The sequence below is a fragment of the Argiope bruennichi genome, chromosome 8 (genome assembly GCF_947563725.1).
Source record: "Argiope bruennichi chromosome 8, qqArgBrue1.1, whole genome shotgun sequence".
Lineage (NCBI taxonomy): Eukaryota > Metazoa > Arthropoda > Arachnida > Araneae > Araneidae > Argiope > Argiope bruennichi.
In genome coordinates, this window is record NC_079158.1 from 122,364,528 (window position 1) to 122,390,887 (window position 26,360).

General features: G+C 28.9%; 1 protein-coding gene across 1 annotated transcript in view; it reads right to left on the bottom strand.

The window, feature by feature from the left end:
- Positions 1–787: 787 nt before the first annotated feature.
- The window catches only part of LOC129981740 (stathmin-1-A-like), a 32,994-nt gene continuing 7,421 nt past the window's right edge, over positions 788–26,360 (bottom strand). The window contains exons 2-4 of the mRNA XM_056092710.1: positions 10,194–10,363; positions 6,763–6,954; positions 788–2,430 (exon numbers count right to left, since the gene is read on the bottom strand). Coding sequence (XP_055948685.1) covers positions 2,344–2,430; positions 6,763–6,954; positions 10,194–10,363 — 449 coding nt within the window. The 3' untranslated portion in view covers positions 788–2,343. The remainder of the gene's footprint in view (positions 2,431–6,762; positions 6,955–10,193; positions 10,364–26,360) is intronic.

The window sequence follows — 26,360 nt, forward strand, 5'->3', positions numbered from 1 at the left end:
TTTGAATCAAATTGTATAATCAATTGATTTTAAAATCATTTTGATTTGGAAAAATTTTTGATTTTTGTCAGATTATAATAATTTCATAGTTTCTAAAAATCTCAGAAACTTTGTAATTCTGCAGTAAAGCCTTATTCATAATTCTCCAGTTTTAAAATCAAATTAGTTATTTCTCCCAATTTAGTTTTTTAAGTATTGAAAGAATTTATTTTTGTATACAGAAGTCATTCAAAAAATTTTTTTAAAAATTGGAACTTTTTGAAATGCTTTTTTTTATTGTTTTTTTTTTATTATTTATTTCTTATAATCAAAAGTCGTAGTCGGGATATATTTCAAAACACAAAGATGCACAATTACTTAGTAGTATTACATGAAAAAATTATTTAATACAATGCCTTTTTATAATTATAATTCAATCTAAAATCAAAAATTATAATTCAAGTTAATTTTATATTCAATTTAGATTTTTTAAAAGGCATGTTTTAGCTCTTTTAAAATTTTTTTAATAACATACTTATTTTTAATATTTTGAAATTTGAGCTCAATTGTTTAAAAATATTTTTGAAATATCGGAAGAAATTTATAAGATTTTTTTTAATATTAAGAATTTTTTTACTAATTGGAAATATACGATACATGTTTAATAATTCCGAAATTTTAGAGGAAAAAATAAAAAATGGAATGCACTTTTAATGTTTTTGAAACATAATGATTCTTAGAAAGTATTTTTACATATCAGAAAAACTCAAACTCAAAATTAAATGAATGAACAACTTGTAATTTTATGTTCCAAAAAAATTAATGCTTGAATCAATATCAATGAGTTAAGTTTCCAAACAATGGCCGTCACACTATAAATCCTCAACTTAAAAGTATACTATACATCCAGAATAAAACCTGTAAATTATTTCTACCAAGACTTTGATAAGTTTAAGACAACGATCGAAAGTTAATCAACGAAAATATCACTGCGTTATCTTTACTGCTGTACAGTCGTTATCTACAGTTGCACAGTGTTATGGGAACGTTAATCAGTGGTGAAGTATTAAATGTGTCTAAAAGTACAATTTTTTCAGGAACACGTACGGAGACAGAGCTAAAAAATATCACATAAGATGTTAACATAAAAATAATCTAAAGGAATTTCAGACGAATTTTGTTTCTGGGTGGGTACAGGTCTCTAATAGAAATCATTGGCAGTTTTCTTTTAATTTAATGGTGTTTTCTATTTTTAATAATATTCCATATTGTTAATAAGAACTGCAATATTAGCTAGACAATGAATGGAGTTAACTTATTTTGCTACAAATGCTTTTAACAAAACTTTATCACTTTTTTAAAGATATCTTTAAAATAGAAATTGCTTTTTAAAATCAGAAAAAAAGGACGTCCTTTAATGGTAAAAAATGCTGCAATTCTATTCTGATCTCTAGCAAGTTTCGTTTGCTTTCGTTTTCTGTAGAACTATCCATTATTATTTTTACCAATAATATGCTGATTGAATTATAATTTTTCTAACCATCTCAAAGCACTTACCTACCAATTTGTAAATGCCATTAGACAATCAGTTCTCGAAGTAATGAAAATCACGGCAATTACTCTTTAACTGCAACTATTAGCTTGCCATATTTTACTTTTTGACTGAGCATGTTTCGCTGTTAAGTACATAAGCCTTCTTTTTCTTTTTAGTTAATTAAATTTTGCGACCTTTATTTAAAAATAGCTGGAAGGAATATTTGATTGGAAACGTTTCAACTTTCTTAGAAAAGTCAAAGTTTTTGTTAAAAGCGCCAAAAAATCATCTGATATTTTACATACAGTTAAGTACTATCAAAAACTCGCCAAAAAACCACTTATCTAACAGTTTACACATTGCATCACTTTATTAAGAGCACTTTTTACCATTCAAAACATTTATTTAAAAACATTTGAATGCTTTTTTTTTACCCAGACCACAAGAATACTAAACTAGATTGATAATCCTTATGCAACGTAACAGGAATGGGTACCCTTTATAGGCAATCACAGGCAGCATATGAACAAAATCACAAATATCCAGAATCCTGGATTATAAGCGACAGCAAAGACATGGATTACATTATTCACAACATGATCACAGAAAGCAGAAAGCAGCAACTGAGGTTACAACACAGTTAGGCGAATAATAGCTAACACAGTAAGCGAACAATGCTAATTTTGTTCTTTTATGACTAGTAATCGGAATTTCCAGTCCAAGGAGCAATTAGTGTAGTTAATTTTAACAGTATTCGTGAGCTCTATTGACTGATATGAAGCAACAGAAGTTTGGCGAAAAGGATATGGCTTTCCGTCCGGCCGCCATATTTAGCCGGAAGATGCAACGGTTTGCTCCTGAGTTGCGTCGTTCAGATTCAGACTCTTTGTTTGTCTGACTTCTTCAATGTGTCTTTCCTGTGGGAAGATAATGAGCGCAATATTAGATACAGCAAATTTACAAAATAACAAGGTACTGATTTTTATTTCCTCCGTTTTAACTGACTTGTTCCCTGTGGGAAGATAATGAGCGCATTATTAGATACAACAAATTTACAAAATAACAAAGTATTGATTTTAATTTCCCCTTTTTAACTGACTTGTTCCTTGTGAGAAGATAATGAATACATTGTTAAATACAATAAATTTGTAAAATAAAACAGTTCTGATTTAAATTTCTTCGTTTTTAACTGACTTGTTCCCCGTGGGAAGATAATGAATTCATTGTTAAATACAATAAATTTGTAAAATAAAATGATATTGATTTTAATTTTTTCCTTCTTAGCTGACTTGTTCCCTGAGGGAAGATACTAAACGCGTTATTAAATACAATGCATTAACAAAATAATTTGGTATTGATTTTTATTTTCTAATTTTTAATTAACTTGTTCCCTGTTTGCATAAATGTAATTATGAAATCGATAGTTCAGACGCTTCAGGAAATGCTAAAGTAATAAAATTGTACATGCTGGTAGGTTCTTGATGATATTACACTACGGATATGTTCACAGAATTTAATTACCAGTTATTCGATTAATTAAAAATAAAACGTTGCTCAAGTTCACAATGAATTAAAAAAAAGGATATTTATTCAATAGATTATAAATCGATGTCTGAAATGATAAAAATAATTATAGATTCTACTTTTTAAAAACAAATAAAACTTTTTAACTAAAATATACTAACTAAATAAGTATTATTTTTAACTCATAATAGTAGTTTAAAAATTATTTATAATAAATCTTGATTTGGAGTAAATTACCTCATAAAACCATTTCCGATTAAATTTGAAAAGATTAATACGTCTACTTTAAAGGAAGGTTTCTCAGGTTGGGGGTTGTAATACCATTTGTAAGCGGACAGGTAAACTCTTAAAATTCATACTTTTCAATACCTGTCAATATTTTTTTAAGTTAGGAAATCATTAATTAACAACAGTTTGGAAATGAATTAAAATATATTATAAAAATTTGGAGGTATATTATTATATATTTATCTTCTTGCTATTTAGTCATTAGCCATATTTCAAGTTTATAAATGGTAATAAGTAATTGTTATAAATTAAGCAACTATTAAGTTATTTTCTCAATTATAATTAATTTGACTTAAAGGTTTATTAAAAGTCCAATACCTTCAAGTCAATCTGATTTAAATAAAATTCGTATTTAAATGAGCAGGAGCTTTCATTTCTTTTTGCCTTTATATTTGCCATATAGTAAAAAGAATTAAGTATGCATTTCCTTCCTCTTCGATTTGACTGATTGGATCGAAATTTTATCCCAGATATCCAATTTTGGTGTCGGAAATGCAGACTAAATTTCAATAATCTAACTATGGTTAGATTAATTAAATATCCCAACTTTTCCTGTTAAATGACTTTATCAAAAATGTGTCACAGATTTGCAATTTAAATTAATTTTTTTTTAATTTCATTTATTTAATTCGTTATTTTTTAGCTATCCTGTTCACAAATTATAATTCTTAAATAATACAGAATATAATTCTTAAAATGTCTTTTTCTAACACGTGGACGTCTAAAACCTGGATTTCCATCGAATTCTTTGCAATTTTCATTAAATAATACATTTTCTTGTAAATTTAATCAAACATTGACAAGAAAATTAAATTAAAAACACATCATAAACATCATTCTTCCTTAAATTCGGAAATCAATAAATGGAATTTCGATAAAAACATTCACTTAAAATCCATTTGTCCTTTTGTTATATTGAAAAAGCAATTTGAATTGGTGATTCGTTTGTTATATAAATATTTAAGCACAGAAATGTTATACAACTACGAACTGTATCCTCGAAAGCAGAAAGGAAACTTAATTTGATTATCTGTACATTATAATTACTTCTTAGTTTATTTGTTGCAATTTTTCCTTAATCAAGTTTATTTAACGCAAGATGAAATACTCATTACAATAAAGTAAATTTCTAGATGAAAACGCTTTTTTAGAGTTAGCGAGTGGCAACATATGATCAATAATCCAGATCATTAGTAAAGTTTGTTTCCGTACTTCCGGGTAGCAACGGAACATGTAAACAGATATTTAAGAGCGCATGATTCATCAATTCAAAAGGATTTCAAATCTTTTCCGATTTTAAGGTCGCTTTATTCGAGTCGTTTATAACTAAAATCCACCATGTCAAAATATCGCAGCTTATTGTTTATTGTTCTTATTAAAATCATTATTGCAAACGATTTTTTAAAAAAGAAGTTTTTCCTTTTTTTTCAGAATAAAATAATATAATTATGCACTAATTAAAATCTTTTAAAATTTTTAATATAAGTAAGTTAAATCGTTTGTTTTTTTTAATTTCCAAAATTTCAAAACAATAAAATTGCGAAATTCAAAAAATATTTTTTGTGGAACGCCCATAAATTAAGATAACAGATTTGAAATAAAGAATTAAAGTATCGTTGTCTATTCATGAACTGATAAAATCTGACAGTGACGAGTTGGCGAATATGACATAAGAATGCGTATAGGACGAAACTATATTAATAAGTTAAGAGGCAACGTGTATCACAAATTGCTAGATTTGGCTATGTTTTGCTTTTTAATCACACACGATTGAAGATATATCAATGAAGGGAAGTAAAAAAGAATCATTGAATAGAACACAATCGTATTTATTACAATCCTATTACTTCTCTGCAATCCGCTCTCCGTTTCAATTTTCTCCCTCACAACAAATGAACTCGTTTATATGAAGTCAAATATCAGAAGCCAGTTCATCACAATCAGACTATTATTATTTAATTCATTTTTTATATACATATTTATGACAAACGATTTGCATATGTTTAATATTTTTTTTAAAAAATAAGATAAACATTAATTCTTTTCGAAATAGCCAAAAAGATCAACGAACGATTCATTATCAAATCAATGTAGCTGTTTTCAGGATATCAACGAAGCTAACGAAAAGGAGGAAAAGTAATTTTCTGCTTTTTATTTAGATATCATTCATTTCCAAAAATTATTTTAGATTTTTTTTTTGAAAAGTTTAGAAAAATTTGAGGAAGGAGGAAGGAATAAAACAATACTGAACTAAATAAAATACTAATACTAAATGCAATACTAAACAATAAAACTAAATACTGAATCAAGAAAAAAATTACGGCATTTCTCGTAACATATGTAACATTCATAATAAATGGAATCAAATTACATATACCTAATGATTTAAGCTTAAAAGCATCTAATGATGATATAATTTTTTTATTATTATTCTTTGTGAATATTTTTAAAGTTAATAAATGGTAAAAGTAAACAGAATTTCATTTGATGCACTTTATCTCTTTAAAAATTATCATAAAAATCCTTCTAAAGATTTTAAAAATTATATATCGGCAAAGACAACTCATTAATAGTTAAAGATATCAATTCATTGGATATTAATCTTCACACATCTAGCAGCCATTAAAAGATTTTCGTAGCACTTATTTGACTGATTAAAGAATTAAATTGAAAAGAGGGGAAAAGACAATCATTTGGATGATTGACTGATTTTCAATCAACTCTTGAGTCCCATTGCAAGAGCACTTGTATTCAATATGAATTTAAATTGTGGCCTGAATATTGAAAACGGGGGGAAAAAGTACAAAGTACAGTGGAGTTGGCATTAGGAGCTGGAAAATTGGATTTAGAGTTTGCGCAATCATGTTGAACATGTTCATCATCTATTGCATAATATTAAAACATCATCTGCAAAAGGTTTGGAATTTTATAAGCAACTTTTTTAAAGTGGACTTGAAGAACACCGTGCTGCTGCGTTAGCCGATAATTGGAGAACTGCATTTCCTTCTCGATGACATCGACAGCGTAACCGGTATGACACCTCCAAACCTATTCTTTGTCACTTTCAGGCAAATAATAAAAAACTGAAATAATTTCTTTGAAGGTTTATCTTTCAGATTGGCCAGCTATCTCTTTTGTCTGTAGGAACACATGCTTATTTAATGAATTATTTTGCTTGAATGTTTGTAAAATAAACTTTCAGCAGCATCTGAAATCGATAAACAAATAAAAAGACTAGTTAGTTATCCGTTACTATTTTTTAACACGGGACAATAAAATCGGCCTCTTTAGCTTAAATTATACCATTTGCTATAACATTAAATTTTTTTTTCCATGTAACAATTGGTTCCTCTTTTAAATTATACTGCGCAAAATTAACATATTGATAAAAATAAATATATATACATAATAAAAAATGAAAAGGAAAATTGTCTTACGTGTTCTTTGAGTTTTTCTTGCAAAGCTCTAAGCTTGGCTTCTCTGTTGTTCTCGAAAATTTCCATTTTCTGTTCGAGGGTCTCCTTGGTGGACTGGATGAAGTTGTTGTTGTACTCCTGGCGCTTCTGGTTCGCCTCCTGCAGTTTGTTTTTCTTTTCATTGATTTGGTTCAGTTTTTCAGCCTCCAACATCTGAAAAAGAACACCGGCTTATACACTTATCATTATAAGATATGTATTAATATACAATACAGAAGAGTTAAGTTCTCTTCGCGTACATGATTATTGTTAAATATGACTTCCATTAATCACAAATTTGTACAAAATATAGAAGGATTAAATTCTTTTGTATGCATAATAGTTGTTCTATGTCACCTCTCTTGGTCGTACAGGCAACATCCATGGGTAGTCCACTTCATGCAAGGCACTGTGGAGATTGTTTATAACTAGTGAAGCGGGTTAAAAAGCTACATGTGTATAACTCTTGAGAAATTACTTTTATTTTTTTATTTTTACTTGGATGCGTTTTGAGAGCAGCGTTGCATCTGAAAACATTGTTGAGACACAACGTTGAGAGCATCTGAAAACATGAACAGAGAAAGCTTCGCATGTGAAATGGATTACCACTTAGTTGTTGCCCGTATAAGATTGTAAATTTCAATAAACCTATTACTATCTATGCAAGCATAGCCTAAGTTTAAATTTGTATTTACATATTTTTCCTTCTGTCATTTTACAAGAGAGTTATATCCAATTGGAATCGATGCAATTGTTTTCAGTAACACTGTATCACATTGATTTTAATCATAACAATTCTATCTCAATATAATTTTTCATTAGTTTTATTAATGTTTTAAAAATTAATTTCGAGCCAAATTTGTAACAATGTTTTTTTACTGTTTTAATAACATTCAACAAAATTCTATTTTTTCTTTATCAAATCTTTTCCTCTTGCTTCCATTGTTAAATTTAACGTTGTAATAAAGAAATTGATATCACTGGACATTCATTCAAAAAATAAAATTAAATAATCATACTAATAATTAGGATGAGTGTGTCTGTATGTGTCGGCCCTCTATAGACTAGACTGTTTGACCTACAGTTACAGAATTTGGCTCACACATATGCCTTAAAAAAATGGAAATTGTGCATATATATTTTTTTAAATTTATTTTGGCAATTTTTTTTGAAAAAGATTTTTTTTTTTTTGCTTAATTTCCAGTAATAGAATGCATTATTGGCTTGAGATTCAATCGGTTTCTTCGCTTCATCAAATATTTAATCACATGATTTTCTTCTTTTATTAAAGGTTTAAGTAAACATAAAGATTCGGTTTAATATCTGTTCAACTTACAAACCGAATTAAAAAAGTGAAGTTACAATGCCAGAAAATTCAGATCACCCAGATATTTACATTTTTAATAGCACTGTGGAGGTATGGGACTGGTCACAATTAAAAAGACTCATGTACGCAATAAACAAAACTGAAATAAAACAAATAAAATAACACAGCTTTAAAGTCTGACAGTTTGGCAGAATCATGGATATAAGGTTATATTTAAACAATTTATAAAAAATACCATTGTTTAACTGATATTAAATATTGGCGAACATCGGTGAACCAGCTGGTCGCCAAAGATGACTAGCATACAAATAAAAAGAACCAGGCATTTTAAGGAAATACAGCAAATGACTAATTTTTCTATCAAAGAAAATATACCAATATATTTCCAGCATTCTAGCATATATTAAGTCATAGTTCTGTGTGAAATTCTGTATAATAGTCAATCGACTGCACGTAAAAACTATTCAATAGCATTTTCGTGTTGATTTGATTGCAGTGAGTTTAGGGCAGTTGCAGTGACATTCTATAACTGTGAATCGCCCATAAGAAAGTTTTAGTTAACTGTTAATTTAACAGTTTTAGTTAATTGTTAATTTTTTTAAAGATTCTTATATCTCGAGGGATTGTGAACAATAAATGAAAGTAATTATGTTGTTGTTGTTTCTAATCCCAGGTGGTATAGCTGCACTATACTACCTCCATGAAACCAAAGGTCTCTAAAAAGTCCAAAAACAATAGCGGATCCTTTAAAATCTCAGAAATCGTAAAATTTAAACATTTATGAATGTGATTGGGGAGGCTTGATTTGCCTTGCACCAAAGACATTCAGCAAAGATCCTCGGTCCGTGTTGGAAGGTGAGGGATTTGGTGTGTTCCCTCTAAAAACGAGAGAGAGCCGTTTGCTGTTTTCTAGAGATACTCTGGCGGTGGCACCAACCAGGACTCTTACCAAAGTACCAAGGGTGAGCAGATGGGACTCTCCAAAGTGGACTCGAATTCATCTTTTTGATAGAGAAGATTTCAGAATAAGTGAGTGTTGCATCACCATGAAATATGTCAGCGAAGGCAGTCTTAGCTAAGTTATCCGCTATCTCATTACCATTTAAACCAACATGTGAGGGGACCCACTGAAAGAGTATAGAATGTTCAGCGGAGAGCCTGGCAATAAGGTCTAAGATATTCATGCTAATCTTGTCCCCCACTTTCGTCCAATGAGAAAGGTGCTGTATAGAGGCACGACTATCCGTTAAAATTCAAATGTCGCCGAAGACAATTCAGAGGACGTGTCGATATATTGAAGTCCCTTATAGATTGCAATAAGTTCGGATCTGAATACAGAACAGTTGACAGGATTACTAAACAAAATATCAGTAGTTCGTTCAGGAGTCTCAATGTGCACGCCACTACCAGAAACGCCACCATCCCCTTTACTGCCATCAGTGTGCATTTTCAGAGCCGAAGATGGAATGCTACGAATTGTTTCCAGAGACATTTGTCTAGTAAATTCAGGTAACTCTGACGTTTTGCTAATCTTGGCCAAGAGATCAATTTGGAAATGAATTCGATCAGGGTCATACTTAAAATTCCAGTAAGGCTTTAAGGAATGTGCTTCCACATTTCCAGAAGGTAGACCCATATCTTTTGCGAAGTAAAAAGGGCTGTTTTTCTTTAAACGCTTATTATTATGCCATGAAGGAAGATAAGCAGAAGTTCTGTGCTGATCATTGTAGCTAAAGAGCTTGTTGTAATATTTTGAAAGACAGTAACTTCTCCCCAGAGAAAGAGGTGGTAGATCACTCTCGTACAATACAATATCTTTAGGGCAGCTATTACGAAGGCCAGTAATTGTTCTTGAAGCACTTAATTGCACTCTTTCAAGTTGGTCTAAGTTAGTTTTTGAGGCACAAAAGCAAATTGGGAAACCATACTCTAATAGTGGTCTGATCAGAGAGATGTGGGTAGTTTTCAGTGTATTAGCGTCTGCATAAGTGAAGTAATTATAATTTTCTGTAGCTTTGCTTGATTGAGATTTCACCATTAAATGAATTATTAAAGAATCTTTCAATGAGAGGCATGTTATACTCACGAGTCTTCTTTCTTCGGCAGCCTTCAGTTTCTGTTCGATTTCTTCCACAGACATCGTTTTGGGAGGGGAGGTGATCGAATCCTTCTTGGGAGGATCGTTCACAGAGGGTTCGGAGAGCACCAACTCGTATTTGATGCCTCCTTTGGCGGTTTCAGTAGCTCGTACAGCAGCTGGGAAAAAAAAAAGATTCATTATTTTTTAATCGGAACAAAAAAAATTCAATACTCATAACGATCTCTAATAATAATAAAGACGTGTGAGTGTGTATGTTTGTTGGCTTTTTCAATACAGACTGTTGGACACAAAGTTGCGAAATTTGGCACACATATATATATGAGTGAGTAAAAGTTAGCGCCTGGCAGCATTTTTTAAAAAATTACAATTAATTAAAAATTAAATTAGGCTTTGGCGTGTTTCGTCAACAACTTCCAGAAATATTTTCATACAAAAATAAATTTTACATCATCTTAAATTTCTAGAATTTTATCATTTTAATGATATCACTTTCATTGTCGTCTAATTCTTTCTGGTTGCTGACAATTTTAAAAAAAAAACTTTCCCAATCTGCTTTACTATAATACATTTTATTATTGCAGAGCAATTTAAAGTTCGCAACTAAAACTATTTAATCAAATGTTTTTATTCCATTATTAAAAACTAAGGAATGGAAGTTGTATATATTTTTTCTTTCGCTTTCTTTGACAATACCGAAATGCTTTTTTACTACTTAGCTTATTTAATGAAATTACTTGCCAAACCTATTAATTCTCTCAGATGTTAAATAATATATTAAGATTATGCTTGATATTTTTTTAAATTTTGGTTATCAGCGTGTCTCAATCCATCTGATACTCAAACTAGGTCATACTTATCCTCATAATCAGGCTCAATAATGTCATAAATTACAAGTAAATTTTCAAGCTTAATTCAAATTTTGGATGAAGGGAGTAAGCAAATGAAACTACAGTATCGAGTAAGGCAACATGCGGTTACATGTTAGATAACACGAACAGTTACATTTCATATAAATGTGATGTCAAGCATCTTGAATCTTTTAAAGATGGTCATGAACACAATAAATAGAGTTAAGCTAGAACTAAGCGTGCACTCAATAAATACAGAGTGTAAGCTACTAAAATAAAGCAGCTAAATTTTCTATCATATTTAAAAGATTTCTTTGATGGAACCATATATGTAAAATTATAAACAAAAAAATTTAATTGAAATTAAAAATAACCTGGTGTTCGCGGTTAACCAGATGATCGCCAAAAATAGCTAATATCAAACACAAACATGTTTGATACGGTAATCTGGTCGTCGGTATAAGGATGATAAATCAGGGAGGCCAGCTGCCATGTGTAAAATATACAGGTAGTAATGTCAACAACAAAACAGCAGTCACCGACCCATAAGCCGATCACATAACAGCCGAACAAAACAGCAGTCACCAACCGATAATATAACATATAACAGCCATTTATGATTCTTTATTTCTAAATGTTCTGCTTTGAAACCAATATTTTAAAAATATTTTTTAGGATATTTATCTACATTTGTAACTTTATATCGATCGTTTAAATACAGTAAGACCATGGTTAAATGAAATACTGGTAAATAAGAAATGTCTTAGAAATCACAAAACCCTCCAAAAAACTACTATACAGCACGGTTATTAATTTGTAATTTGTAGATTTCTATCAAGATTTGAGCACACTTTCTTGAGAGAAAGTTTGTCTGTTCGAATATAATTTAACACAACAATTATAAAGTGAAGAGAGTTAAAGGAATAAATAAAAGAGAATAGAGGAAACGCTATAGATATAAATCAGTGCACAGATTTAATATCTATAGTGTAGACATCTATTAAATTTTGACAATAACTCAAAAACACAATGACTTAAATACATCAAATTTGCTATGTGATTTTTTAACTATTAGAGCAATTATGTGTCCATTTCTTTTTTTTTCATTCGGTTGGGAAAAACACGTCTAAAACACAAATTCGAATTTCAGATAGTATTAATCGCACACCAAGGATTCATTGTCCAAAACTTCTTCAGATTCTGTAAAAATGCTAAATTCTGCCAACGGTTAATATTTTGTAACTTAAAGCCAATGCCATACAAAGCGTTCTCTTGAATTTCTTCTTTATTAGAGAGTGAGTAGGAAAGTCTTGGAGAGGCCTCTCTCTTGGTTTCATCAGGACACATAGGTCATGTTTGATATTTTCGAAATTATCAACAGACTTTTGGAACAGAGAAACAGTATATATTTACTGCTGTTAAACAGCAAATATATGATCCCAAATTCTTTACCATTTTTTACAGCAAATTCTTTATTCTGTGTTTTTATTATAACTATATATATTTATTTATTATAATTATAAATATTTATTATTTTTTGTGTTATTATTATAACACAAAAAAAAATTTAAAAGTACGAGATATTGATTAACAGCAAATCATTAATATTGTTTCAAATTTTAATCTCTTTAAAGACACTGACAAACATGAAATTGTCGAGTGTCGTCTTCACAAACCATTTTTCAAAAGAAAATAATCATGGTGTTCGGTAAATATCATAATCTAAATCTGTTAATAGACATTTAGCAGACGATTCTTTTTCAGACATTTTATAACTGCTACTATTTTTATTTTGTTAAAATATTATTCAAAAGTAAAAGGAAACGATTTTTTCTTTGATAAACATATTTTGTTAATATTATTTCGTTTATTTTTTTGGATAATAGCTGATGATCAATTGTAAACTTTCTGTAATCTGGCAATGTTTGTAAGATACGCTGTTATGTTGAAAGAATAAACAAGCCGATGGAATTCTAAAATGCTTGAGTATTTTTTTAGTTTTAAGAATTTAAGATGCTCTGCAAGCTATAGTTTGAAGCTTAAGAAAACGGCTAGTTTTCTAGAAAACATGCAAAATATGGCTACATTGCACATCAACCAATCTGGATTGAACCCCAATTTTATAGATTTTAATGAAAATTCATTTATGAATTTATCTTTCTTTGATTTAAAATTTATAGAAACATGTCAAGATCTCTAAAAATATTATTCTTTTAATAAAATAATATTAATCAATTTAGTAGCTTTCTAAGAATTTAGATTTTATTGCTGCATTAAGTCATAAAAAGAAAAGCCTGTTTCAAATAATACGGAAAAGTTATAAAAATGTTTTATAATAAGAGAAAACGGCAATTACATTTCATAATTATAATAAAGTCTAGTTAAAAAGTCATGAATTACAGTAAACAGGGGTGCCTATGATCTTGTAATGTTCTTCATGTGAATTAGCGAAGAATTCTCTAGAAGAACATCGAAATTATTTACATCATCCACGAATAAAATTATTTGCAGAGAAAATCAATTTTGTGGAATTATCAAATTGTCACCACTCGCTGACCAAGATAATCACAGAGATAACCTGTAAAAAAAATTTCAGTGGAGATTTTTTTTTATATTTCAAAATAAAATTATGAATTTGAAAATTATTTCGAAACGATTATTTTATGTTCCTGATCTTATCTCAATATTTTATCCGAAAGCATTAAACACTCGAAATGATTATAAGAAATGAAGCATTTTCCATAGAAAGATAATAAAAATTATGCAAAAAAAAAACCCTAAAATGACTCAACTAATAGACACAATTTTATCTGTGTTTTTTTTTTTTTTGTTTTTTTTTTGTAATTACAAGAAATAAAGCAGTAACATATATGATTTCAAATATTGAATTAAGTAATAATACGTGAGCTTTTTTTTTAATTCTAGAAATGAAAAATCTCAGAGAAAGAGAATATCTAAAGAATTCTAAATATTACTCAATTTTTTTTTCATTTGATTGTATTAACTGAGATTCGATCATTCTTGAATGAAATTGCAGCTGGCATGTAATGAGAAAAAGAGAAATCATCTTTAAATTATTTTTTAGGTGTAGCTATTTTACTAAAAAAGTACTGAAAAAGTTTTTAAGATCATCTACTGAATTATAAATAGTTTCCTATGATACAGAAGAGAGTTGGTTGGGTTTTGCGTGGCAAACCATGCATGTTTAAGTGAAGCTTAAAATAGTAGTTTAGATATCCACACTGGAAATTCGATTTCATAGCTGCCAATGTTATAACTATAGGGTTGAAAAATAATTCATGTATCTTTTTTTTTCAAATATAAAAATTAACGCAGAAATATGCAATGGAAAAAAAATTATTATTTGGGAAATAATCTAATGTTTCATAAAATAGTATATTTAATTTTTTTAAAGTATTTTTAGATGATTAAAATTGGAATGTCAAATAGATGAAGTTAAATATTTTAAATACCATTTGATTTTTTACATTTAATCGAAGTATTGAAGCCTGCAGAACTGCGTGTAAGATTTTATAAAGAAAAAGTACTGCTTCAAAGAAGAGCTTGCCTTTAATTTTGGCTCTTTACAAAATAAATCTTCAAGATAACGAAGAGCGATTAAACCAATTACTTCATCAGACGACTAGAGGAATTTAAATAAATGAATTTGAAAATTTAAAATAAATTTGAAAAATACTTATGAATTATTACTCAGTCTAGCATTTTTATGATACTGAACGAAAGGGTAGAAAATCTTTTATAATCACATCGCATGCAAATGTCGCAATAAGTCATCTGTAAAGAGGTAAAATCTACTGATTTAAATATTTTTACAAAGCAAAAGCAGTTAAAATCATGTTTTTTATCGTAAACTTTCATAAAGACATCTGAATCTGGTAGTAAAAACGGAACAATCATAATTCTCAGAAATTCCAGTTTCTGGAAAACTTTGTTTAAGTTCAACAAACGTGGCAATGATTTCTTTTTAACACACGTGCCCTCAACTGCCTTCCGAGAATTCAGCGGCCGTGAAAAAAATGGCGGCGAAAAAAAAGTGCAATGAGAGAGAATTGTTTTTCAGCCTGCACGCGAAAGATCAATGACATTAGATATTTTGACTTCACAGAATCGAAACATATCATTTGCCCATGCTTTCATAAACATTTCTTTTTCCTCCATTTTTAATCAAGAGCAGACGAATTTTTAATTCACTTTAAGAATTCAAGAAATTTTTATTTCCTTTGATTTATTTTTAATTTTGTTATTCTGAATGCGTTAAGTGCATTGAAAAAGAAGATATAGAATGATTTTTGTGCAAAAGTTATTAGTGTATATCTCACTCAAACTTTTCCACGTTCAAACTCTTAAGAAATACTAAATCCTTTTTTCCAGCACTCTTTTTCCTCGCTTCGATTAATCGATTTTCTAACCAGCTCAAAAAGATTGCGGTTTGAGATATCGATTAAAAAGCTCTCAGACGTGCCTATCGATTGAAAAAATCTCTAAGGGATAAAATAACTTCTCAGCAATTTGCAAGGGTCCGTGTGCGCAATTAATCAATCAGAACTTTTTTAGATGAACGGTAAGAGAGGAGAGAAATTCTTTTTGATCATGGTATTACAGATGCCGCAATCTTCAGATCGATTTCCTCTGGGAAAAGGACAGACAGACATGAGCTGAGATTTTATCTTTCTTTTCGCCTTTTTTGCTGACGCTAAAAAAATTCTGCACTAGTGGATTTTAGTACAACTGCACTGAGAAAGGAATTACGGTTACTTGCTTTTTCCCACAAAGGCAATGGTATAAATATGTTGATTTAATCAAAAATGCATGCAATTCATGGTAAAATGTTAAACTTGAGTAATCAAAACTTATATGCTTTTACAAACTAAACCATCATGAAAAAGAATATCTCAAATCAAAAGCTGATAATCACACACACACAGAAATATTTCTATCGCGGATAACAAACACGTTATTGCTCAAAATAATTTGAAGTAATGAATGAATCACATATTCATACTTTTTCACGTGTAGCAAATACTAAAAGAATCAAAATGACATAGCTTAGTATCACTTTGAGCTCAAATTGTTAGTTTTACCTATTACTTAATTATATGACATGTCTAAATAAATTGCCTAATAATAAGTCCAAAAACCAATTACAATACTTATGATTCCTACATAATTTTCGCATAGAATTAGAGAGCCAAAGTATATTTTACGACACATTAATATACTTTATTGTGGACTGCCGTGTTACCAAATTCAGGTGACAGCAAAAGTTCTCACTCAATGTAAAATTTGATACGAGCAGAACACGACTATGTATTCGGCGTTCTGTTTTGACACACGTGAATCGCCTGTGATTCACTCCTACTATCTAATTAGATATTCTGTTCTATAGAACAGTAAAAAGGTAGCAAAGAAGTAAGCACCTTATTAGATAATAGTCCAAATCACAGACATAAATCATAGCAGTAAGCGTATAAAAATAATGATTCGATATCCGTGTGATGCACAGTCAAAATAGTTAAAGCCATGATACTCATTATCTTCTAATATAACATTATTTAGATCTAAAATGCACATTTATATTTATGAAATGAAATCTTATATAATCACAGCTAAGACTGTATATAATTACTGTAGTATTCATTATCTATTAAAGAAAAAAAATTCTAATCATTTGAAAAAATAACAAACCGTTTAATTTATTAGTAAACTTTTGACTATGGTGACTATTGTTCTTTTTACAATAAATGAGCTCATTTTTAAACATTTTTAAAAGATCAACTTATAAAATCTTTTATTATTTTTACTAACACTTATAAATGTTATTTGTTTGATTTTAATAATATTTTGGTAGCATAGAAGAAATGTGACAAATTTAATTCAGAATTATCAAAAGCAAATCGACTCACAATATGTAAATGTGAAAAGATAATGAATACAGATATCTATATACTTGGATTTTTATTAAAAATTGTTTGCATCAAAAAAGTCTTTTTTTTTATATCTAATGACCCTTTTTAGAATATTGCATCATAATCATGAATGGTATGTAAGTTCAGTATGGTTAAAACTCGAATTCTGAATCGAATCAAATTTTGAATATTCTGAATTCTAATCTTGACCAAAGTCAAACTTTCGAAATCCATTTTAAAAATATATTTTTGATTTTGTTTTAACAATATTTCAAAATTGTATGTTGAATTTCAATATTTCCTATGAATTAGTTTTTATTCTTAAATAAATTAAACAACTTAAAAAGTTCAAAGCAAAATCACTCGCAAATTATTTGCATCCTATTATAACTTTTCAGCTAAATCATAATAAATTTTCTGTTCCACTTTATTTTATTCCTTTCCGAAAAAAATATGATATCAAGATTTTTTACATATATAGAAAGAAGAATCATTTGAAAGGAATATAATTATTCTTCTTATACATTCTCATTATACTTATCTTACTTATTATTCTTATTATATTTCTGCACTTCAAAAATGGAATTTGCATTGTCTTTATATGCCTCATGATTGAATTATCCTGAAAGCATCATTCCATTTTCATTTATAATAATTATCCCTGCATAAATTGCCCATACTTATAAAATTTTCATTAACAATGATTTTTCTTCTTTTCAATAAACGTTTGAATCTGCAATCACCAACAGTCTGTATGATTTTTTTTCGAAAATTCTAATAAGTATATGAAATAATAAATCTGATCTTCAAAAATGTGTTATTTCAAGCACAAATAAAAAAGCAGATGAAGCAGTCAGAGGTAACAATAATAATTATTCAGTTTCACTCAAGTAATGTTAGTTCTATGTTTAAAAGAATTTCCTTTGTATAAAATTGCCCTTGACATGCGATGAAATATCTGAAGAATACTGTAGCTGCAGTACATGTAGAAAAATCGATGGATGTACTGCAACACAAATTCCTTCGCTTGTAACAGACAGATTGGAAATGACTCATTTTGGAAATATATTAACTATTTGTAAAAGGCAACCGCACAATGGAACTTCAATCGATAGTTGGTGAAATTAGGTTAACTATTTGGAATGTTGTGCCTTTGCCAAAAATTTTCCAACTTCAGATTTATTTTCGGAACAAAGCAATTTTTGTAGTGAGATTTTTCAGTCATTTAAATATCTAACCAAAGAAGATAATGAAAAATGATTATTTATAATTAAAAAACAATGAAAGATAAAAAATAATATAAAAATTTGTTTACTTCGTGTAAAGAAGCAAAATAATATTATTACAACATAGTTAGCTGTGTTTTAAAAGTTTCAATCGCATAAGAAGAAAAGAAGAATATCAGAGTAAAAATATTAAGATAATTTTACAACTTTGTTAGTTTTCATTCCTAATGATTTAATTTTTTATTTAGGTAATGAGAAAACTTAGGGAGTTTTTCATTTTTTTAACGGAGCAATTTCATTACTGCTGTTCGCGATTCGGAATATTCAATAAAATTTCCAGGCATAATTAATGTATGTTCATTCAAAATGCGAAAATAAAAAAATGTTTGTAGCAATTAACCACACCAGTAAGAAGTACACTGCAGCGTTGCATTTTTTAATATTAAATCTATATAAATTTTGACATAATAATCTCAAAATTCGTATTTGACTTTTGGCCTACAACGATATAAGAAAAGTCCTTGAAAGAATTCTTTACTATCTGCTTGAATTTCTTTTCACTTCCTTTTAACTTATGTTAATTTTTTTGTATTCGTTGAAAATCAGATGCAGTGGGAAATTTAATCCCTCGGTAGCAACCACTTCTCTATACTTTAATAAAGTTGTTATCTCCTCCTCTAAGCCTGCATAAAAATTGCGGACCTTAGGCAAAAGATTAACGCCGTGAGGGCTCAGATATTTATTTTCAGAGTTCCACACATGAGAATTGTGTACTTTGTAGAGAAAACAATTACTTATATATTATTAACGGTATGTTAGTCGCAAACAACAATTATAAAAAACCATTTAGAGTGGCGAATTTTTTGGTGATTTATGGACAAATATAGTATCAAAAAACCATAGAATAGAATAGAACAGTGTTTCCCAAACTTTAGACATATGTGTACAACTTCTATAATTTTCGTAACGCTGAGTACCCCTCGTCAAAAAAATGGATGTATTTTAATAACAATCAAAAATATATTTATTTTTTCTTTTTTTTGTGTGACATACACAAAATAATAAGAAAAGAGGAGTAAAAGTATTGATAATAAAATATAAATAACAGTTATATTGTAAGTAACATTTATTTGGATCAATGAGAAGGATGGAATGGTTTGTGCAGAGGTGACAAATAGTCATAATTTGGTTCCTTATTTATTAATTTTAATCTCAGATGCGGTTCCAGGTCCAACAGTCTGTTTCCTTTTTGTCGACTTAATCTCTACAAATGCTGAAAAAGCAACTTCACATAAATATGAAGTTGGAAAAGGCAAGATGTATTTCAGAACCTTTTTTGTTAATACACGTTGCATTTGTAACCAGAATGATGTTAAGGTACTCCCCCATGTTTAATTTTCAAAAATCCGTCTGAAGCCAATTCCAGCAATTGCTCTTCTTCTGCATGCGTCAAATCTTCTGGCATGAATGTTGTGTTAATGTTAAACGGATTTCTTATCTATTCAATATTTTTGTTTAAATCAGGGAAATAGTTTTATAGGGAGGGACAGTGGATCGCATATGATTGGGCCTTCTTTCATTTTGGACGGAGTCACGTGATTTTCCGTGGGTTGACTTTTGCCACAGTTGTACCCCCCTCAAACTCTTATTATACCCCTGGGGTACGCGTACCACACTTTGGGAACATTGGAATAGAATATTCAAGTATCAAATTGAATAGAATAGAATACAAAATCGAATCATTGTTAACGGTCTTATTTTACCTAATGTTTCATTTATTTATTTAGGTGGCTTTTATTTCTGGTTGCTTTTCTGCGCAGTGAATATAATAATAAAAAAATTTATACATTTTTGCACAGGTTCTTAATTTATTTTTCTAGTTGTTCTTTTTATCTGCTGCCTTTGATATGTTTGTAATCTTAAATGAATCGTTCATTTTCTATCTGTTAGCTTTGTGTTTTACTCATGTGATAGGATTTTAAATATTAATCAATATTGCTGTACAATATACTATATCTTCTAGCCTTTGGGTGCAGTGATTTTATTTTTATGCTTATGCGATTTTATTGATTTTGTTATGTTAGTTTTAATTCTGGCTTGACTCTAGAATAGGTTTGTTTATTAATTTTAGGTCAAAGCGTCATTCGTTTAACTCAAAGCGTTTTTGATTTATCCTATTTACAGACACAGAAAATACATAATTCCAAATGTATGTGTACATGATTCAGTAAGATCTAAAACGCAGTAAGAAAATCTCGATTTTGAATTTTTCGATGAATTCAATATTTTCCATTTGAATATTCCATATACGAGAAAGGAAAAACGTATGGGTAAGGAAAAAAAACTGATGTACAGTTTCATCACTTAAAAATCGTTGCTTCGATGCATGCAGAGTTTCTTAGCACTTACTTTTACATCTATATTCCTTACAAATAACAAATTAATATAATTTTGTTTAAATGTATGGGAATCGAAGTTCACTAAACTTTTATGAAGAACCACCAAATTATCCTTTCAATTAAAATATAAAATGTAAAAATTCCAGAAGTGTTAACAAATTTTACTTAAATTTACTCTATGCAAATATTTATATCAAATTTCATTTACAAATTTAAATTTAAATTTTTTTTATTGCAATTGAACTGAATTCGGGAACAGATTTTTCGTACTAACATTTTAAAAATAAATTATCCAATACATTATTTGAAGCTGTTAAAATTTTGCATTTTTAAATAAGATTTCTTTGAAGGTGTTTTCTTACAAACATTTTATGAATTATTACATAAAAACTTGATTTTCATGATAGATTTTTTTCAGAATCATACTAATATTCAAAATAATTATTTGGTTAATTTTTATTGTAAAATATTTCATCATTAGTTATTTTATTTGTAAATTATATCAATTTTTTCCGTAAAAAATTTGATTTAAACAATAACATCAGATCTAGATTTGAAGTATTGTAAAATGTCTGGTGGTTTAAAAATGAACGTGTCATCATACGAAGAATTAACTATGTAATTCAAAAATTTTTATTACTACAAAATGTTTAAATGGATTTTAAATAAAATGGAAAAATAATAAGGAAAATTAAAGAAAAAAGATCAAAATCTTTTACCATTATATGCATTTATCGCAATATAATTTTAGATGCATTTTTATAACCTTCTTTAAAATATTTTTTGAGGACTTTCGACCTTTTAGACTTTCCTGAGGAACGAATTTCAGACTAAATACTGTGTTTCAGAATAAAGCAAATAACAGGAAATGCGAAAGTATCTACTTCAATACTTCATTTTGTACAAAATGAGAAAATAAAGGTACTTATTTGTAAATTTGAAAAAAAATCAAACTGAATAACTTATTTTACTTAGGAAATATACTAATACATATAAATTATCAATAATTTGAAGAAGCAATCATGTACAGCTTTCAATACCAATTTTAAAGAAATATTTCTTTCATGGCAAATCCTTTAATTTTACTATTCATTTAAACAAAGCGCTCGCACTTCGATCACAAAATGTAGCATGCCAATATGGATTTGTTGTCACGAAGAGAAGTTTCACGAAACAACCCCAAAATTACAAATTTTGATCACAAATTACATTAATAATACAAAGCTGGAAAGGGAATTCGATAGCTATCCAACACCTGGCACTGATATCCCTTTTTCAAAAGACATCTGCGTTGGCGAAACACGATAAATACATTACGCCTCATTACAGACACTTTACCATTAGAGCCAGCTCAGACATAAAGGCTGCGTAATGACAGCTGGCATGGTAACGGAGACGATATTATTTAAAATAAACAGTTGAGGGGCGAAAACTATTTTTTTTTTATTTCTTTCTTAAATTACCAGCTTCGAACGAATGGCTTATGAGCATCACCTACAGAAAGTGAGCCAAGCCCAGTTTCCACGACAACAGACAAGCGCAGATTTTATGTTTGTTTTAGTTTTCCTGATAGACAGGCAGTAAATGATCCCTGAATCCTGTACATAAAAGTTAAAAAAGAACTTTCAAGAAAAACTGCAATTTAAAAGCCTTTCTCTGCTTTTCTTCAAGGGCATTTAAAAGCAATAGAATTTCACGACATGGAGAAAAAGTCAAATGACTTCTTCTAGAGATCGGAACCCAGAAGCGAAATTCAATCAACCGAATAAACAGCAAAAACTCTTTTCTCTGGATCTCATTCGGAGCTGAGTAATTTCCTCCTGCGAAGGGGAAAATGAATTTCCTCACGTCTCTCTCCTTCAAGAGAATCGATTCCTCTTACCATCTTCATCTTCATCGTTGCCACCTCCCGTTTTCCCGGAGGGTCAGGAGTCAAGAAATCAATGGATGCTATCAGTTGCCGGATTATTAATGATTTTTCCACATTACACCCTCTTCGCGAGGATAGATTACTCCAGAGAAAAGAGCTAATGCATTTTCGGCTCTTGGTCAAGATCTTATTTCTGTGGAAGTGTGGAGATACTTATTTCTCATATTTCGGAGAAAATAGTGCATTAAACAGTCTTTCAGGGGTGTTAACAGCATTAAAAATTGATGAAATACACACAAAGTTATATCTGAACTTCTCTATTTGCATTTTCTATATTATAAAAATAAAAACTTTTTTCTTATTGTGAAAAGTTTTTTTTCAGATTGAATTATTCAAGTCATGAGGTAAAAGCAAGATTCATTCACATACAAATAGTACATCCTTCGATATTGCTTCGTTCAGTGGTGGCTGGGTGATCGATTGTACACAAGTACAACGTCAGTTCGGTTGCGTAACCTTGCGAATCCAACAATAAATCGACTTAAACTATTATTTCGAATATTATATATAAAAATGCCACACTTTTTTACTCGCCATGCTATTTCTCCATTTTCAAGAGACCAATTATTTTAAAATGAAAAATCTGAGTCCAAAAAAATGATCCATAAACGTGATACACCGTATTTCCAACAAGTAACTGAGTCTTGATAATTTTAAGAATTTCTTATCAGAAGAATGTTATAAAAATAATTAAATAAATAGGAGTTAATGACTTTAGAACTTGGGAAAGCATACTTGGTTGCTTGCAGATTGAATAAAGTAATATTCAGTTTAAATATTAATTTTTATAATTTGTAAAATCACAAGTGATCCAATGTGTTTATTCTAGTGTGATATTCTAGTGGTTAATATCCTAAATACATTCTAGTGACTAATTTTAGCGTCGATTAATTTATCTGTATTTATCATCTTAATTGATAAATACAGATATGGAAATAATCCTTCATTTTCTCCTTCGGATTCACCTAATATTTTTAGTTTTATATAATTATAAATCATCTGTTGAAAGGATTTATACGAAAAACGTTCATTCATCTGTTTAACTTTTATCGTTTCGTATTCCATCTAATAATGTTGCTAGTAGAGCCTTGATAATAACACTTAGCAATTCGAAAACTTCTCAAGAAATGAAAGAAACACTACTGTTTTAAAATGCAATTTGAAGTATCAAACTCTAATATATATATATATATATATATATATATATATATATATATATATATATATATATATATATATATATATAATAATTATGGAATCATACAGTCAAAAATATAATGCCTTATGAAAAAGCAGAAATCAACGGTTCGTGTCTTATGGCGTTTAAAGCCCCTTTACATTGTTTTTTAAAACAAAAATATGTAAATAGTGTAGATTTTATTTTTCTGAAAAATGCTTTGCTTTGTGGTTATGTGAAATATATCATTATTACAAAAACAAAAAAAGCCTTAAGTTCTAAATGTAGGGAAGCTATTATGCTTGTATTTTTATACGGTGTAATAATTTTACTTAAAGCAATTTTAATAAAAGATCTAACATATTAAAATGTTGCGAATAAATTATCATCGTCATCGCAACAAAAGAATTATAACAAGTTTCTTTTTAATAATATATGATAAGATTCTGACCTTTCTCCGTCAGCACGTATTCAAAATTTTTCGTTAAAAAAATAATTTTAAATCGTTTGCTTTCAATTGAGAGATATTTACAACCTGCTAATGCTTGTGAAACTTTTATCTAAACATTTTACTCCTTCGATCGGAAATACTTTCATTTAGTAAACAGAACTGTAACCGTTCGGTTTTCTACTTTGTTATAGAGAATCTTTTCTTATTTTCACATTTCCAATCGCCCCTTTAATCACACTGGTAAATTTCAGATAATATTTCTGCCAAATTTGCGCCATTTTTTTTTCTATCATCATCTCTTCAATATCTCAATAGTCGAACTGCCTAACCTTTCCCTTGTATAAACAGCACGATTTACTACGAGATCCAAAGCGTTTCCTGCCAACTCGACAGGACTTAGCATTAATTGGATCATGGGTTTTTCCAACAAAGGCTTAACAGCGTCTTTGTTTCTTAAATAGATAATGGCATTAAATTCAATCCCCGTGTATTACATTGCGTGATGCTAAGAGATCTCCTTATTTCTAAAACAGTTTTAGAATGAAAGTGAATGCCGTATTGTCGGATTTCTGAAGTGTAAAATGATTCTGGTATTATCTATAATTAATTAACAAACTTTATTTAAAACACAAGATTTCGAATCAGAAAATTCGAATAAAGATTTTTACGCTTTTTAATTTTCGGCTGAAAAAGTGCAACGGAAATTTAACTTCCAAATCTTTATTTAAACTTCTGTAACTTCTAATAAGTAATCATTTAATTGCAAACGAGAGGACTTATTACTTGGATTAATGTTCGTACTACGAAATTGCGAAGTTTTGTCCAGACATTGCAAAATTCTCTTAAACTAGATTACAAATATAATACTGCGTTCTACTAAAAATAAACTTAATAATCTCAAAGGGAAAGAAAAAAAATTTCAGGTACTAAAAATGTATATTTATGACAATGAAAATATCTTTTTAATGTTTATGAGTGGGGTAGCACATTGATTTTATAACCTGTATTTTCATATTAAAATGATAAAGCATGTAGGATTATCTGGAAAGATTCTTATTTTTTAGGGGGGAGGGGGTAATTCCGACTAAGCAAAATTCTTTAGATTTCGGATGTATATTACTGTAAACTGTATTTAAGTGTATGAAGTTTCCTGTGAAAATTCACTGAGAATTCGTAGTAAATCATACGATTTTTAATAAATAAATAACTTTGGAAAGTCAGACGGCGAATTTTTTCGAACAGACTTTAATAAAGAAATCATCTAATAATATATAAATTAAAAATAGTTACTTATCACACTGCTACATCCAGTTTTGAAATTCCTTTATTGATCAAACTGTAAACAACACTTTAATGAAATTAAATAGAAAAAAATGACTTGAAAAACTGAAAATTCACAAATTGGATTATTATCAATCTTAAACTCCTTTTCAGTCAAAATGCTTATAAAGCACACATCATTTGTTTATTTCATAAGCATTTCATTAATATAAAAATTGAACTAAAGTTGATTATTATTTTTTTTTGACAAAACAAACACATACATGATGCGTACTGATATTTTCATTAGAATATAATGTATAAGAAAATAAGCTGTCTAATTCAAAAGTCACTTTGAATATTGAGATTTAACTACTTAAGCTTTTAATAAGATCAATTTTTAAGAAAATGCATTGTAGCTTCTTAGGTATTATTTCAGTGAATATATATTAAAAAAAGAAGAATTGATAAATACGTGATAAATCCAATTTATTCGAGGCTTTAAAATGGAATCTTTTCCGAGACACTTAATTTCAAAGATAAAACACTGTACTTCAATTTGATGAGTCATGCGAATCTTTACTTTTCCTAAACCCCCCAAAAACTGCCGAGTTAGCAAAAATGAGGAAAATATCTTTTCAGAAAGTGCCTAAGTTCACGGCAAATTCTTATCATTAACTTTTTGCTTTGTGTAATTCTTCTTCTCTTTTTGCTTTGAATAATAATTTTGAATATTTAAAAAAAGAACTTTTCCGTCAGTAAAAAGAAACGATGACTTCAAACAAAAATTACTTGAATTAAGGAATGTTTAGGAAGGATGGAATGTTTAAATGATTTAACAATTTTAAAAATCCCAAGAAAAACTGAAATGGAATAATTTTTTTAAAAACCTAGAGAATAAACATTTAAGAATAAATACAACTATTTCATAAGT